At 54.8% G+C, this 15209-nt stretch overlaps 8 protein-coding genes across 8 annotated transcripts; 2 read left to right on the forward strand and 6 right to left on the reverse strand.

The window, feature by feature from the left end:
* Window positions 1-192: 192 nt before the first annotated feature.
* BO72DRAFT_454270 (uncharacterized protein) lies at window positions 193-1035 on the reverse strand (the record flags this gene model as incomplete). The annotated part of the gene is made up of 2 exons (XM_040946176.1): window positions 193-905; window positions 969-1035. 2 exons carry the CDS (start codon window positions 1033-1035, stop codon window positions 193-195), a joined length of 780 nt encoding a protein of 259 aa, XP_040806548.1.
* A 1425-nt stretch (window positions 1036-2460) lies between these two features.
* On the reverse strand, window positions 2461-3903 carry BO72DRAFT_491029 (uncharacterized protein; the record flags this gene model as incomplete). The annotated part of the gene is made up of 3 exons (XM_040948162.1): window positions 2461-2995; window positions 3095-3557; window positions 3708-3903. 3 exons carry the CDS (start codon window positions 3901-3903, stop codon window positions 2461-2463), a joined length of 1194 nt encoding a protein of 397 aa, XP_040806549.1.
* A 650-nt stretch (window positions 3904-4553) lies between these two features.
* Window positions 4554-5258, reverse strand: BO72DRAFT_464391 (GNAT family N-acetyltransferase; the record flags this gene model as incomplete). The annotated part of the gene is made up of 1 exon (XM_040946636.1): window positions 4554-5258. The coding sequence occupies one exon, from the start codon at window positions 5256-5258 to the stop codon at window positions 4554-4556; it is 705 nt and encodes a 234-aa protein (XP_040806550.1).
* Window positions 5259-5716: 458 nt separating this feature from the next.
* BO72DRAFT_443404 (DUF1772 domain-containing protein) lies at window positions 5717-6922 on the reverse strand. Its single transcript, XM_040943561.1, has 2 exons — window positions 6393-6922; window positions 5717-6312 (listed from the first exon to the last, which is right to left on the reverse strand). The coding sequence occupies exons 1-2, from the start codon at window positions 6460-6462 to the stop codon at window positions 5849-5851; spliced, it is 534 nt and encodes a 177-aa protein (XP_040806551.1). The 5' UTR covers window positions 6463-6922; the 3' UTR covers window positions 5717-5848.
* BO72DRAFT_1355 (uncharacterized protein) lies at window positions 6501-7280 on the reverse strand. The gene has a single exon (XM_040939133.1). It carries the CDS (start codon window positions 7180-7182, stop codon window positions 6712-6714), a length of 471 nt encoding a protein of 156 aa, XP_040806552.1. The 5' UTR covers window positions 7183-7280; the 3' UTR covers window positions 6501-6711.
* Window positions 7281-7399: 119 nt separating this feature from the next.
* On the forward strand, window positions 7400-8959 carry BO72DRAFT_523341 (uncharacterized protein; the record flags this gene model as incomplete). The annotated part of the gene is made up of 3 exons (XM_040949777.1): window positions 7400-7467; window positions 7525-7797; window positions 7864-8959. The coding sequence occupies 3 exons, from the start codon at window positions 7400-7402 to the stop codon at window positions 8843-8845; spliced, it is 1323 nt and encodes a 440-aa protein (XP_040806553.1). The 3' UTR covers window positions 8846-8959.
* Window positions 8960-9257: 298 nt separating this feature from the next.
* BO72DRAFT_443406 (uncharacterized protein) lies at window positions 9258-11111 on the forward strand. Its single transcript, XM_040943562.1, has 2 exons — window positions 9258-9631; window positions 9709-11111. Exons 1-2 carry the CDS (start codon window positions 9582-9584, stop codon window positions 10739-10741), a joined length of 1083 nt encoding a protein of 360 aa, XP_040806554.1. The 5' UTR covers window positions 9258-9581; the 3' UTR covers window positions 10742-11111.
* A 436-nt stretch (window positions 11112-11547) lies between these two features.
* BO72DRAFT_454276 (flavin-containing monooxygenase) lies at window positions 11548-13463 on the reverse strand (the record flags this gene model as incomplete). Its single annotated transcript, XM_040946177.1, has 2 exons — window positions 11548-12785; window positions 12848-13463. The coding sequence occupies 2 exons, from the start codon at window positions 13461-13463 to the stop codon at window positions 11548-11550; spliced, it is 1854 nt and encodes a 617-aa protein (XP_040806555.1).
* Between the last annotated feature and the right edge of the window lie 1746 nt (window positions 13464-15209).

The raw sequence follows: 15209 nt of genomic DNA on the forward strand, positions 1-15209 counted from the left end.
AGAAATGAAAATGGTATTTTCAAGAGTATAAGGAAAAAAAGTATCTCCAGCATAAATATCTCCACCCTTTCCCTTTCCCCGCGGTCAAAACGAAGGAAAGGTGATTAAACACTAAGTAATACAACTATAGTACTCAAGAACAAGATAATCTACCACTTGAAGAGGTCCCAGTTTCAGACCGTTGGGGCAAGCTTAGTTGTTCTCGACGTGGAAGTTGTTGTTGACCTGCCCGGCGGCGTGGTCCTGCGTTGACCCGGAGGCCCCCTTGCTGGTGTTGTCGTAGGAGGAGTAATCGTAGTCGTCCACGTGGTGCTCATGCTCGTTGACGCCGGAGTTATGGTTTTCGTAGACGTTGAAGTTGCTGCTGTGGTCCTTCTCCTGCGCGGCGTCGTGGTGGAGGTCGAGCTCGCTGGCTGGGGCGGGGGCGGGAGCGGCAGGGGCAGGGTGCGAAGCGGGAGCAGGCGCGGGAGCAGGCGCGGGAGCCGGAGCGGGGGCCGGAGCCGGAGCCGGTGCCGGGGCGGGAGCAGGAGCAGGAGCAGGAGCAGGAGCAGGAGCAGGAGCAGGAGCCGGGGCTGGGGCGGGAGCATGCTTTTGGGCGGGAGGGTAGGCGATCATGTTGTTGTCGCCGTCGATGTCATGGTCGCCGGACACGCCGCCGATGTTGACGGGCGCGCCACGGCGGCTTGCGGCATGACCGACTTCGGGGACCTTGGCCGCGGGGACATTGGCGGCAGGGACCTTGGCCGCTGGGGGGTTGACGATTTGTGCCCCGTCGGGGACGCTGCTGTGGGTGTCGGGAAGGCTGGCGTGGGTGTCAGGAACGCTGCTGTGGGTGTCGGGAATGCTGCTGTGGGTGTCGGGGGTCTTGACGCCATCGGCAAGGGCGCCAGGGATGGCGGGGATGTCTTCAAAACCGTCAGTTTCTCAGTCCTAGAAGATATGTGGTGGTGGTACGGCGGTTTACATACTATTCAGAGGAGCGGCAGCAACCATGCCAGCAGCGGCGAGGAGAGACAAAAGAGCGGAGGTCTTCATCTTGAAGAGTTGGAATTTGAGGTGAGCGATTGAGGTTGGTAGAAAGGAGTGGAAGGAGAAGCTGACTTGATGCTGATGAGAAAGAGATGGTTGTTGTGGATTTGACGGCGACTTTATACGTTTCTTTCCATGAGGTAGCTCGGGTTGGGCTCAACTGTGACATGTAGGTATGATGGGTCTACTCTGCGTGAATTAGCGAAGGCTATCGTGTGCTCATGACCAGGAGCAGTGATCATGATCTGCCATTGTAGTGGAGGGTAGGGGGATGTGCATTGGTCCTCCAGATGCAGAGTCCATGCTCTTGCAGGGATGAACTCCTCGATGCTCGCATTCCCCTGGCATATTTGACAGGTCCCATGTTCGAGGCCATCGATCCCGATCTGACCTATTCAAACAAGTCAATGATTCTGCCATGATCATCGACTTAGCCTTTTGCGAGTGATTTGGATGGTTTACCCCTGACCAAATCTGGAATGTCTGACGCTGGTGTTCTTTGCAAGTGTTCAGCCAGGGTCTGGATCCCGCAAGGGATGCCGCCACTGCACCGATCCGAGGACACGGTGCATGAACCCCTGCCGATATCTACCCTTTTCGGGAGTGCCCGTGAGAGCTGTCATACTCCACACTCAATAGCCGCACTGTCTCTATGCAGGTGCCTGGGTGTTCGGTTGTTCAGCCGATGGCGTGGCGGCGTTAATAGGAAGTACTGTACGTATTTTGAGTTCAACCAGGTCATGAACGGATTGAACACTACACAACGGTAGTGTACGAGTTGCCATGCGAGACGAGACATCCGACTCGAAGGTGTTGATTTGACAAGCTTTGGTGGATGGAAGAGGGGGTTCGAAAAGAAGATCGTCAGGTATGAGAGGAGTCATGGCCGTGTTCTGAAATTCGAAGTCTTCGGCCAGGGGCTCGATTCTCCTGTAAGCAGCACCGCACCTGGTGATCAAATGTGAGCCATGCAATGGAAGCCCGCAGGATCGGTCAAGTGCCGGGCAATATTGTGACAGTGGTCGAAGGAGACAGTGGTCGAAGGAGAAAAGGAAGCGTCTTTTCGAGTTGATGGATGAATCACGGAGGATGACGGATGGTTATGGTGGTTGCCTCGTAGGGAACAAGTGGATGGGGCCTCAGGCAGCAGGGCAGCCCAGTAGGATGAAGTTTCCTCTTACTGAAAAGTGCTTTGAATCATTTCATGCAACGACCAGGTATCCCAGTCACGCATGAACAAGTCATCATTTGTCTGCTCTGATGTAAGTTACATCATCTGAATCACAACCTTCAAGTGTAAATACATGAAGATACACTGATTGCCACATCAGTTTTTGAATCCCCCTTCTGATAATTCACTTCTCCCCTCCCACACTTCTTACTTTTCAGCTAGATTCCGCGATAGTTCAGACTGGAGCCCTCCGAGACATTTCAGGTACTGTCCAGCGTGCCAAACCCGTCATGTCGAACACTAAAGGTCTCCCTGATACGAATCCTCCTGGGAGGCCATATTTCTCTAAGAGTACGTGGACTCCCAGTCCGAGCGGCTTCGATGCCGGCTAGATTAGCGTACGCGACACTATGCCGGAACCCACCATCGTCGTAGTCCGGGATCGCAGGCTTACGGGCTGCCTCTTCATCGTCGCTCAAGGGAGGGAAATCCTCATGTGTGTTGGACGGGGTAAGAGGGACAGAATCCTGGAGCCGGGCACTTCCTCCGATGGTGTAGAGGGCGATTTTGTTGTTGCCGGAGGGATACGTCTGACTTGAACCTCTCTTGGACCTGACGAACCGAGTCCAGAGAAGCTGGATCAGGGGTGGAAAGGACGGCATGCACGCAGCGAGGAAGTACACCCCGGGCTCAATCTCAGTCCACATGTGCAGAGACGACGCCTTCCAAGTATCGTCCCGACGTTCTGTGTCGCTGTAAAAAATCGCAAACCGGCAGCAGGAGGTAATAAGGCCTCTAAGAAAGCGAAGTTTGAATGGCAGATTAGCCCCCGAGTCAACGGTAAGCACCAACTGTACGATGCTGCAAAGGCATAACAAGGGAATATGTACTTACATTCCGCCAGTCGCAAATATGATCCCGAGCCCGATCTTCTGGTGGCACGAGGTGTGCAACCGATAGACCATGGGGAGAGGCAGGACCAGCATGACAACGTCCGTGACGATATTGGGGAAGGACATCCAACGATAGAATGCCTTTGTATCGAAACACTGACCTGTTGCCGGCTTGAATGGGTTCAACTGATATCCCACGGGTATGCATGCAAAAGTGTGAGCCAAAGAAATGGCAACATAGGTCGACGCGATGATAGCCATGAGGACGTAGGTGACAGTTCGTTCGTTCCGAGACTTGAAGAAGCGAAGGTAGAAAGCGAGGATTGCCAGCTTGGGCAGAGCTATCGCCAAGCCCCAGACCCAGATCCCAGCGAAGATGCCTCTCTGGAACTGAACGAGTTTCCATGGCGCTTCCGTCAAGATCTTGTCGATGTGATACCCAACGCCGGCAACAGGGATCATCACTGCGCAACGCGTTAGATATCACGGAATCTCGACTCAATCAGCCTCTTATTTCCAAGAGAGAAAACGTCAACAGAAGTGAGATCATAAAATTTACAGTGATCAGCCCGGATAGAAAACGGCATACTTGCCTATTCCTGTGATGCAAACACACAGATTGGCCAGAAGGGCTGGAACCATGAGCCAGTCATCCACACCCCAGTTTCTTCTCTGTCTCTTATGGGCCCAGAACCGGACCCCCGCGAAGACAAGCTCCAAGACAATGAACGAAACCGCAGTGCCGATCAGTTGACCACCGCAGTACTCGTTCAAGTATCCCAGAGGATGCTGCTCGATGAGAGTTGACATGGTGCGATGATAGAGAGTAGCGTGTGCAATCAAGTGAGCGAACGATCTGCAATCTGCACTTTGGTTGCAAGGTCGCGTTGTCCCATCGATGGAGAAGACAGGAAGTAAAGGTGAGGGTGTGTTCCTCCAGGTGGGGAGAAGTCATCGACAGAGTAAAGACCCACTTAAGCGAGACTTCACTTCACCTGAGACTTTGTGGTTGAGGTAGCAGAATCTTTGTGTGTTACTTTCACCAGCTTTAGTATGCTGTTACCAAATAGCCTCACAAATGTGTACGTCACCGGCCCTGAGTTGATAGATTGACCATCGAGATTCAAGAGTAATTAAACAGCCAATCAAAGATAAGCGTCTAATCACGTAGCCTACTGTGTTTCTGCTCACTACACTCAAAACACAAACAACCGCACCCAGCATCAAAAGCCTTGAAGGTGAAGGCCCAACATATCTCAGTGAAGACAGACCCAGCAAGAGCTCAATCCAGCACTCACCCATGTGATATCAATATAACCAGATACCTGTTCACATATATACAGTACATCCCTATCAACATCTAGCAACCCTTTGTATATACAAGCCATCCTACCTCCATCCCCCAAACCCCATATACACAGCACAGCACAGCACACTAAACCCAACCCAGAGCCCACCATCTACCCCAGCCCCACGCCCACCACCAACTTCCTCATAAAATCCGCCTCGAGAACCACCTCCTCCCCCTCCGGCGTCCAGTCCGTATACCGCGGCTCCGTCTTCCACCGCACATACTCCATCCTCTCATACCACTCCGCGACCGGCAGGCCGCCCTCGCCGCGGATGCGCTCGATCCAGCGCCGCCGCCCGGGGTCCGCGTAGTACGCTTTGCTGACGGCGTTGAGGGTCACGTACCGGCAGCGCGGGTCGCAGCGCGCCCGCTCCTCGACCAGCGCCATCGCGCGCCGGCCCAGCCCGCCCTCCCGGTGCGCCGGGAGGATGAAGAACGACTGGATGGTGAGGTTGGTGCCGTCGGCGGTGGCCAGGTCCGGGTCTGGCGGGTGGGCGTAGGCGTCGAGGGAGATGTGGCCTGCGTGGATTGGTGCCACCGCAGTATCCTGGCGGCTGCTGCTGCTGCTGAAGTTGCTATTGTCGCTGCTGGTGGTGGAGGTGGAGGTAGAGGCGGAGGTGCAGACGGAAGGGGGGACGATGTCGATCCAGAAGAAGGATTTGAGGCCCGCGTCTTGTTTGGCGCGCCAGGCGAGGAGGGCTTCGTCGGTTTGGTCCCAGCCGCAGATTGTGCGCTGGTGTTGGAGGGCGGCGTAGTCGGTGGGTTCGTGGAGATTGATTGGGGTGAGGGTGATGGTTGTGGTGGAGTTTGGCATGGTTGGTGGTGAGGTTGCTTGGTTCATGTTGCGGTGATGGGGTGGTAGGAAACGGGACTGGGTGTGTATTGTGAAGATTTGCTTGGTATCACTTGGAGCAATGCTATTCTTCAAATTATCCTCTTTATTTTTTACAGAAGAGTGGGAGTGGTTGCAAGAGGATATATAATGAGTCAGCCTGCATTATATCTCCAGATTTATCTAGATGGATGAGTCACTTTGCTGGGCGGTTCAGGTTCTACGGACCCTCCACTTATACAACGCTATGTATCTCGACCAGCAAAACGAAGTAGTTTGAGTTGACTATGTGTTTGAATAGATCAAATAAATTGACCCAAATGTCTTCCAATTACAGACAGGTACGGAGTAAACAAAGACCGACAAGGCACCCAGGCATCGAAGCTTATCGGACACCCGATGAGCTACACCTTATCGTGAAGCTTATCAGATCCGTCCACCGGCCAAAAAAGCTACCACAATTCTGTCCGAGCAATAAAACTCGTGACTCCCAACTCCATTAACTCCGACATTAATGTACAGGATTAAACCATTTCCCAATCCCAGTATATATATACTTCGACATCGCAAAATCACGCAAACACCCCCAACCCCACCAACCCACCGAGCAACGGCAGCACCGACCGGGCGGCATTCAGCCAGGTCCACTTCCATAGCAGGCCTTCGACCTCCGCGTCCGCCTCGGGGGTCCACTCCGCCTCGGTCTTGACCTTGGCCCACTGCGACAGCCGATCGTTGGTCTTTTTCATCACCAGGAGGGTGAACGGCACGATCCCCAGCGTCAACCCCGCCGCGAGGCCATAGACCTTGGAGCTGTGGCGCGCGGTGATCAGGCTCAGCGGGGTGCTCTCGCGCACGCTCCAGGCCAGGTACAGGAAGGTGGAGGCGGTGCTGAGGGCGATGAGCGGGGCGCGCTGCGCGCCGTACGTGTAGATGGTGCGCCACTGCTTGACGACGGTCGAGAGAGGAATCTTCTCCGTGTGGTGGGCTTCGATCAGCGGGGGGACTCCCATGAGGCTTAGGGAGAAGATGTTGCCTGTTTTTGTGGAAGGGGGTCCGGGATTAGTGGTCTGGTTGTGACACTGGGGGGGGAGTAGGGGGGTCGGTGTAACTTACCGGATAGCCAGGCGGCGCCGGTTAGGCCTACGGCCTGGGCGATTGCAAAGCTGGGGGTTGAGGTGCTCATTCTGTCGGTGCGTCCTGTCTGCCAGAGAGATGGTTTTTGGTGATGAGGGAAAAGTTAAGGGGAAAGAGGGATGGGGTAGCAGAAGATGTCGGTGCCTTTATAGCTGACAACACCAGTAATCCATGACGACATGCTCAAACCTTATGATTCCGACATGAGCAGAAAATGAAGAAAAGCTTCTCCTGCAAGGGTGGGACCATTGTAAGCAGATGCAGTGTTTGAAATGTCTAGGACTCCTTCAATTGCGATCTAGGAATATGATTGAGTGAAATGATGGCTGGTTGTGGTGTCGGAAGGATTTAGCTTGCGTGGGCGTGGCTGGCTCGGGCTTTGCGGAGTTTGGACCGGGTTTTGCGTTGTCCGACAGAACAATCTCAATTTCTGGAGGTTTCCCGCATGTAAACAACACACATTTGCTAGGTGGATCGGGCTGCGGTTGACAGAAGCTTTTATCCGTGGAGGAAGAAAAGACACAGGTAGAACTGGTCGGCCGTGCGTGGAGGCTGGAGCTCTTATGTTTTGCGCTCTCTTCAACACAGTTGAGCACTTCCCAGTCCCCACCGGCCATACAACGACAGCCACCAAGACAGAAGATCTACACACACTAGGCTGAGAACCAGTACCAGGTATCTTAGAAGCATTCCACTTTTGTTGATTCTCATACAAGTTTCCGTTCTGGCCATCGAATGGCATTAGAAGCGATCGCTTACAAGAACACATCCAAACGTCTTTCGAACCTCTTCTCAACAGCTACTGGAACCACTGAAGGCTTACTGGAAAATAAACAAATGTGCAGACAAATGCCTGTCGTTTGCTTTCGAGATTTACTTTGTCTCTTTTTTCTTGACCTATCTCAACACGAGCGCCAGGAACGGATAAACAACCCCGGCTGATATTCCGGCCAGGGAATGCGGGGATGGGATGCAAGGATACGAAGATGTGTGACAGGAGTGACAACAGTGAATCAACCTCTTCTTCTTTTCAACTTCAAGGATTGGCACAATGGTACAGTTCATGACACATTTTACCTCATCAAACAATCTTTACTTACCCTTCTTCTAGCATCCTCTACCACGCCTCGCCAGCCGACTTCCCCTCCCAGGGGTCGCGACGCTGCTTCGCCCGCTCAGACTCCGAAACATGGCTACCGCGTCACCTACAAGGGCCCCACGAAGAGTCCAAGCCCGATCACCGTCAAAAGCTTTCTTTGCAGCTCCCTCTGAACCCACGAGACACCGACACCCTCATCATTCAAAACGATACTCCCTCTGACACAGAATGGGCCCTCCTGGGCCTTCACTTTCTCCTGATTCGCAACCTTGAGATACATACAGGGTATAACGAAGAGCTGAATGACAGGCACATCCCCCCTCACCGGCCCCTCTCGTGACTGCTCATCAGCTCCGCTTCCGGAACTATCACTCAAACCCCATTCATCCGCCAGGGACGCGTCTCTCATCTGATCCTCGACTACACCAGCGGCCTCCGTTTCGAGGGTCCAGACAATCAGGAGCTGCAAGATAGACACAAGGAGGCTATTGCCCGTGGGGAGGCCGAGTCGGAATATATTACGGTACACAAGGGCACTCCTGAAGAGAGGAAGGTTGAGATTGTCTTCCTTCCTCTGTTAGCCATGGCCTGGTTGGACGCGAAATACGGAGGGCCAAACTTCAACGAGCTCGACCCAGACAACGCACCACCGACGCAGCACGAGGTCAACCTTCAAACGCTGGAGATCGTCGAGAACGATGCTATGTGCACTTTTGCCCGCATGACCCTGGCCCTGCCGCATGTTGTCCGGAACACCTCCGCGCTGCACCTCAGCTCCACGAACGGTTGTTGCGAGTTTCAGCAAACCAACGAGAAGATGTTTGTGCAGTTTTTACCACAGATGGAAAACCTGAGGACATTGCAACTCTCGGTCGGGGAGGTGTTCCGTGATGAGTCCCACCTACACGCCTTATACAGGCTGTTCCCGCGGACTCTAACGACGTTGCGCCTGCGCGGGCCGGCGATGCTGACGCAGAGTGATCGCTGGAAGGAGTGGGAGGAGGCATTCGCATCGAGAACCTTTCTACCAGAGTTGAAGAGGTTGTCGATTCAGATGGATCTTTGTTACAAGAATAGAGACAGTGGATCGGCCGGTTGGCCTCTAAAAGAGTGGACTGAGCTCCCAGAAGAAATACGCCTCGCCGCAAACGCCGCGTGTGAGCGACTCGGCGCCCTTGCTCGCAGCCGAGGGGTCAATGTAGAGGAGATGGAAGATTGGGAGAGACTCCGGGGGGGAGTTCCGACTCCCGCGGGAAGCAGCAGGATTCAGGGGGCGGTGTTCAACCACGGGCTCGGTTGTGCTTACATTGCTTATGCTGTCGCTGCTTACTAGATGTTGTTGACGGTTGTTGGGAGATGTGTAGGATTAGATGAAGGAAAGAATGATACCCCACTCTTGATTTGTCGCAGTTCCGTTGTTCAGGGTCAAAGAACCTAGGGATCAGTAATTGATCGTACTCGTATCTTTTGGGAGAGAACCGTTCCTGACAACCAAGAAAATCCCAAGAATCCACGGAACGGAGCAGGCAACGGGCTCGGTCGTATCCGTATCCCGATACCAAAAAGGTCAGTCCGGCAGCGGGGCTTACGATCTCCGATTCAGCCCAGCGGAGCTAAAGTGTTTTAGTGTTCAGTCGAGTCCTTCTCGGCCGCTGGAACCCCCCGTTTGACCTCCGTTACGTACGTAAGAGAGACTAAGAGTAGCCCCCAAAAAAAGAATCCCGTTCTTGGCTGGCCCAGTTGTACCACTTGCACCAGTCGCACCAGTCAAATCAGCTGCACTAGGCGTTAGGAGAAATATGGAAAAAAAAAAGAAAGAAAAAAGAAGCATTGCAGAGATAGTCGCAGGATTTGCGACTACAGTCGGTCAAACAGCCCCGACCGCGCAATGACCGTGCGGAGCAGGGCTGAAGGTACGAATACGATGACAGCGACAGCGACAGCGACGTGGATGATCGTGGACTTTAAAGTCTTTAAAGTCTCCCAGCTGCTCCTGAAGACTTAGTTTGATTATCAACACTCACAAGTGACACTGGCAGTGACACCGGCATCAACCGCCCTAAACAACCATGAGCGTCACTGATAGCGACACGGAGAGTACCGTCTCCAGCCAATCCAGGTACGGAGGATATACTGCATATTGCAACCTTAACCACTTACCTAAAACCACATCTCTAACGCAGCTCCAACCAGCAGGCCTACCACAGCGAAGACCACCAAATCGCCATCCCAGGTCTTCCCCTTCGCGCACCCACCGCCCAAATCGACCTCGTGCTTCCGCTTCACCTCGCGCCTCCTGCTCCAGATCCAACAGCTCCTCTCCGCCTCGCGCGCGCTTCCCATTCTCGAGATCTACCGCCCCTCCAGCCTCGGCAAGTCGATCCCCGGCTGTCCCAGCAAAGTACACAGCCAGGACCTGTACGTCGTCCAAAGCGACGCCTACCAGAATCTGCCTGCATCATGCAGCCAAAGTCCCAGCACCGACAGCCCGGTAGTAGGAGTGATATACACCAACAACTGCAGCAGCAACAAAACCACTAGCGCCGCGACTAGCAGCAGCAGCAGCAGCGGCAGCTCCACCGACCACAAACCCGCATCCTCCCCCTCATCAACATCATCATCAACATCACCAACAACAAAATCACCCCCCAACAACAGCAGCAACAATAACAACGCAATCTACCTCCCCCAACTCCAACTCACCCTCCTCGCCTCCCGCACCTCCCGCGGAGGCTACATCTTCCAACTCCTCCCCTCATCCTCCTCCTCTCCAAGAACCACTCAAAAACTCACCCTCGAACTCGCCAAGAAAAAACCCAAACACAAAACCCCCCCGCCAAGATCATCGGCAACAACGCGGACCCATCGGTCTTCGGCGTCCACCACCCCCGACGACGACGACAACGACGACGAAGAATGTGACAGCGTTGAGCCAAAAAACCACGACCCGGCAAGTTTCCTCCTCGGCATTCGGGGTAGCACCACTAGTACCACAAGTACTAGCCCCGTCGATCCAAACTCAGGTGATTCCGCCCGGCGCAGCCCCCGGCGGCCCTGGCTGGCCGGGCTCTCGCACAAGGGGATCAAGGTCCTGCGCGGGGAGCAGCAGGACCAGCTGCGGCGGCGGGTGCTGGCCGCCGTCGGGGTGGGCGAGGAGCGCGTCGATGTGCTCTACACGATTACCTTGCTGGTGGGGATCTATGCGGCGAGGATGGAGGGGTGGGTTTGATTTTTTTTTTTTTGTATTTTGTGTCCATTTTCTGTGTTGTTGGTAACTTAGAGGTCGAGTTACTCGATTAGCTGCTTCCTAGATTATTTGGTATGGTCCGGGGTTCATCATTAAACTTTAGCTTGGAGTTGTTAGGTGTTGGTGTTTGGTGATCGTCGGTGTTTGTATTTTGGGGAAGTCAAAGGGTCAGCTGGGCCAGGCCAGGTGTCCAGGTTCAGGGTCAGGGTCAAGGACTCTTGCTTTGTACGGTACGTCGATGATATCCAAATCGAGTCAATTTTGGCTTTGGGAAAGATGATAGTGTCATGGAAACTTTCTTTGTCTTTTCTCCGAGAAAGGGAAATGAGTACGGAGTACCTAGACTGAGAACGAACCCGGAGAATCGTTAGTTACTCGTAAGAAGTTCTGGCCCGCCCGCCCGTCTCCGCGTGATGGTGTTGGTTCTCCGGCGTACGGCGACCGGTCCCGAGGCCCGTTTGCTTTCCGCTTAGTACTTACCAGTCTGCTAGTCTCTGCAAATAATAATGATGCACAAGGGTCCGTTCCGCCTTGCGGGGCTTAATCTAAGGGGGGTTTTATCCGGTTGAGGGATTTACAGTGCGCATTCATACAGTGCTCATTTTTTATGCCTTATGCATAAATACAGTACACAAACTCTCTCTCTCTCTCTCTCTTGAAATGCCTTGCATGATGGATTCGATCGTGCTCCTCCGAGAGAACTAACTAAGTTACGCTTTAATTTGCCCTTTCTTCTCCTATCCAGCTTCCGAGGTATCCCCCGAAACAACCCGCCTTGCACAACGCACCTACTTCGCAACCCCCACCTCCAAAGCCAGAATCTGCAACGCCAACGTCCTCGAGAAATACCGACATAGCGCTAGATTCCCGCCCATGAACCACAGGCCCGGGTGGCCGCTGCGGCGCCAGATGGTGCGCATCTCTCCCTCGGCGTCCATGCCCCAGACGTCGCCGACGCGGTCGGCGACCGCGTCCCCGAAGATCTGGCGGGCCTGGGTGCGCATGTTCTGGTAGCCGGTGGCGAGGACGATCTCGTCGGCGGGGAGCTCGGAGCCGTCGGCGAAGCGCAGGCCGTGCGGCAGGACCTCGGCGATCTCCTGGCCGTGCTTGACCTTGATCTTGCCGTCGGCGATGAGCTGGCTGGCGCCGACGTCGATATAGTAGCCGCCGCCGCGCTGGAAGTACTTCATGATCAGGCCGGCGCCCGCGGGGCCGTCATCCACCTGGAACCCGGCGCGCGCGAGGCCGTCGAGGACGGCGCGGTCGTGCGCGGTCTGCGCCCGCGTGATCTTGATCTGTTGGGCTTTGAAGACCTCCCAGGGGATACTCCAGAGGTAGAGCTCGGCGTCCTCGGTGGGCGGGCCGTCCTCGTCGAAGAGGCCCTTCAGGCCAATGTCTGTGATGGACGCGGAAGAGACCACGCAGGTCGAGCTGCGTTGCACGATGGTCACGTCGTAGCCCTTCTCGTAGTAGTCCTGCGCGATGTCGTGGCCCGAGTTGCAGGCGCCCACGACCACGGCCTTTTTCGTTCCGCTCAGGTCGCTGGCGCCAGGAAATTCGCTGCTGTGGCAGAGACGGTCGCCCTGGAAGGTCTCCATGCCCTTGAAGGTGGGCATCGCCTTCTTGCCGGAGTGGCCGGTTGCTTGGATCACGTGGCGGGGCTGCAGCGTGCGGGTTTCGGTGGTGCTTCCGTCCTCGCTGCGGCGCTGCAGGTCGATCGTCCAGCGGCCGTCGGCCTCGCTCCACGAGGTGGATTGCACGCTGGTCCGCGTCCATACGTTGAGCTCCAAAAGCTTGACGTAGCATTCCAGAAACTCCGCGAATTTGTCCTTGGGCGTGAAGACCGGCCAGCCGGGTGGGAAAGGCACGTACGGGAGATGGTCCATCCACACGGGGTCGTGGAGCACCAGCTGGTGGTATCGCTTGCGCCAGTTGTCGCCCACGCGGTCCGCCTCGTCGACTATCAGGCTGTCGACACCCAGCATTTTCAGCCGGGCGGCCAGGGTGAGGCCGGCTTGTCCGGCACCTGATGATGATGTTCGTCAGGGGCATATTCACGATGTCCTCAGATGGTGGAATAATGCTTACCGATGATCAAGACCGCCGGAGGCTCGCCTTCCAGGTTGCGCTCTGCGTTCCGCCTGTCCTGCCAATTCCGTCGATCTTTGGTCGCGCCATGCTGTGCTCCTAAGGGCCGGCGATGACCGACTCTCTCCTCGTGGCCAACCAGATCTCGGAGAGATGTGAAAAAGGTGAAGATTTTCCATTCGCTCTTGACTTCGGCAACACGCACGACACCCGTCCCGCTGATGACGGGGCTGGAGACCTTGATGAAGAACTCCACGCCTTGCACATCTCCGAACGCGTCAATCGCGCCCACGTGCGGTGTGCGCAGAGCGGTCGATCGATCGACCTCGATCTTGGTCGGCAGCTGTGCGGATTTGAGGAGCGCCTGGATTCGTTCCGGACCTTTGGCGGTGCGATAGTCCCACGTCAGACAGAGATGGTCCCGCCAGTAGCCGTCTTCCAGGAACAAACTGCTGATGGCCTCGATGTCCCCTTTGCTGAGGGCTGTGTTGATCGTGTCCACCAGCTGGGAGGCGATAGCTTCGGGGTCGACATCGGTGGATGTAAGGGTCAGAGGGAACTGCCCGACGGGGATGTCGACCGAGCCAGGCAGGTACTGGGCTGAAGCGGCGGCCATGGTGAATTGGTGTGTCTGTCCCTGTTATGCTCTGGGAGGGGAGAGCTGGTTCAAGTTGTTGTGTAGCTGGCTACAGAAAAAGCGGGGGAAGTCACGGAGGAGCTTTTCCGGTGTCGGGGAGAAATGAGGGGGGAGAAAAGCCATTTAAGTCATAGACATCAGAAGCTGAACCCCGCTCCAGACTTTGCCGAGCAGCTAGTCTGCTGAAAAGTTGCAAGCCACGTATCCATTGCTAACCCTTTTGTCACACCAAGCTGCACTTTTGGCTCGTCTTAGAGGTGGAGGGGGCGGAGACACCCCCACGGTTCCACCTGCTTGCCGATCGTCGACATGGGGAACAATGCTCTTGTTGTCACCCGAGGAACTGGCGACCGCCGGTTTTCTTACGTCGAATGCAGCTGCAGTTATTGAGAGACTCACTCCATTGACCACACCGGTAAAACACAGGATAGATTAATTGCGGATTAGCAGCGGGGCATGAATCTCGATCGCGCTAGTCCGCTCGATAGCGCCAATGGGTCAGTTGCAGTACAGTAGTACTGCAGACTCAGCAAGGGATAGAGTAGTGTCGCCTCATTTACAGGAAGACAGCTTATCCGCTCGTGAGGAGCATAGTTGAGCAGTGGGGGGAAGAGAAAGAATAACTAATCATTGAATTTAAAAGCCCCTCACGCGGATTCGACACGGAGCGCATGATGTTGGTCACGTGATTTGCAATGGTCTCGGTGCCTTGAATACCCGCTACCTACGGAGAACACATAGTAGTCTGCATAGTTCTTGGCGGTGCTATTGGAGAATCAAGATACCTACAGGCATCACCCGTGCTGCAGTGACAGGAGGGTGGTGAGATTTATCACATCTCTTGTTTGACTAGCTCTATTGCAAGCTACCTATCTTGAGAAGGAAGATCAAAAGGTGCAGTACAGTACATTTCAACAACCAAGATGTAACTGACTTCTAAAGTCTATAAGAATATGCAAAGAAGGCATCACTCCAATTTACAATGCTCTGCCCGGGGATCGGAACCTGGGAAGAAACAACACCCCCTCTTACTTCACCAATCGTATGCTGTTCATCACCTCAACACCTCCTACGACCTCAATTCATCTCAAACCCCAGCTCAGTATGTACAGTACACTCTCCCATCCCCGCTCCCAAATCCTCCAACAACCCACCCCCCTTCGCGGAACCCTCCGAATCCAGGCCCCACTCCACAAACATTAAATTGGGAACCAGCACGAGAACACCGTCCCCATGAGCGCCCCCTCCCCGGAATCCCCCAGGGCAATGAGCAACCAGAGTGAAGGGCGAACCAAGCGACCAAGCAGTGCACACATGTAACGGGCATGGCGCAAGGAATACCTGGACCGGTCTCCCCCAGACATAAACATGAGGCTAAGGATCCCGGAACCGGGAGGCGGGCCGGAACATCCTCCCTCCCCACGGTGGGCTAGTACTTCCGTGCATTAGAATAAGGTACTTCATTGCCCTTCCGCTCTCCCCCCGGGTCTCCTCCCACCCACAGGGCTCAATGGTCGAGGCCATGCCATGCAACTACATTCGGCAACTGGATCCGAACCAGCAAAAGGCACAGTGTCGGTGTGTGGGTAGGTATGCCGGCTGTATTGCCATCATCGCTATCAATCCCCTTAACTTACCTCTTTGGTTCAGATCAGGAGTTAGCAGTACTAAATTCACTGCTTCATCCTCTCCCGGAATCACAGTTGGCAGAGTACGGTTCCTGGC

Source organism: Aspergillus fijiensis (genome assembly GCF_003184825.1).
Source record: "Aspergillus fijiensis CBS 313.89 unplaced genomic scaffold BO72scaffold_1, whole genome shotgun sequence".
Taxonomy (NCBI): domain Eukaryota; kingdom Fungi; phylum Ascomycota; class Eurotiomycetes; order Eurotiales; family Aspergillaceae; genus Aspergillus; species Aspergillus fijiensis.

Bases quoted from the DNA above. Each gene is read 5' to 3' on its own strand.
- BO72DRAFT_443404 (XM_040943561.1), bottom strand. From the start codon at position 6,462: ATGAGCACCTCAACCCCCAGCTTTGCAATCGCCCAGGCCGTAGGCCTA. The intron at 6,313-6,392 runs GTAAGTTACACC...CCACAAAAACAG, and splicing joins CGGCGCCGCCTGGCTATCCG to GCAACATCTTCTCCCTAAGC.
- BO72DRAFT_443406 (XM_040943562.1), top strand. From the start codon at position 9,582: ATGAGCGTCACTGATAGCGACACGGAGAGTACCGTCTCCAGCCAATCC. The intron at 9,632-9,708 runs GTACGGAGGATA...TCCAACCAGCAG, and splicing joins ACCGTCTCCAGCCAATCCAG to GCCTACCACAGCGAAGACCA.
- BO72DRAFT_1355 (XM_040939133.1), bottom strand. From the start codon at position 7,182: ATGTGTTCTTGTAAGCGATCGCTTCTAATGCCATTCGATGGCCAGAAC.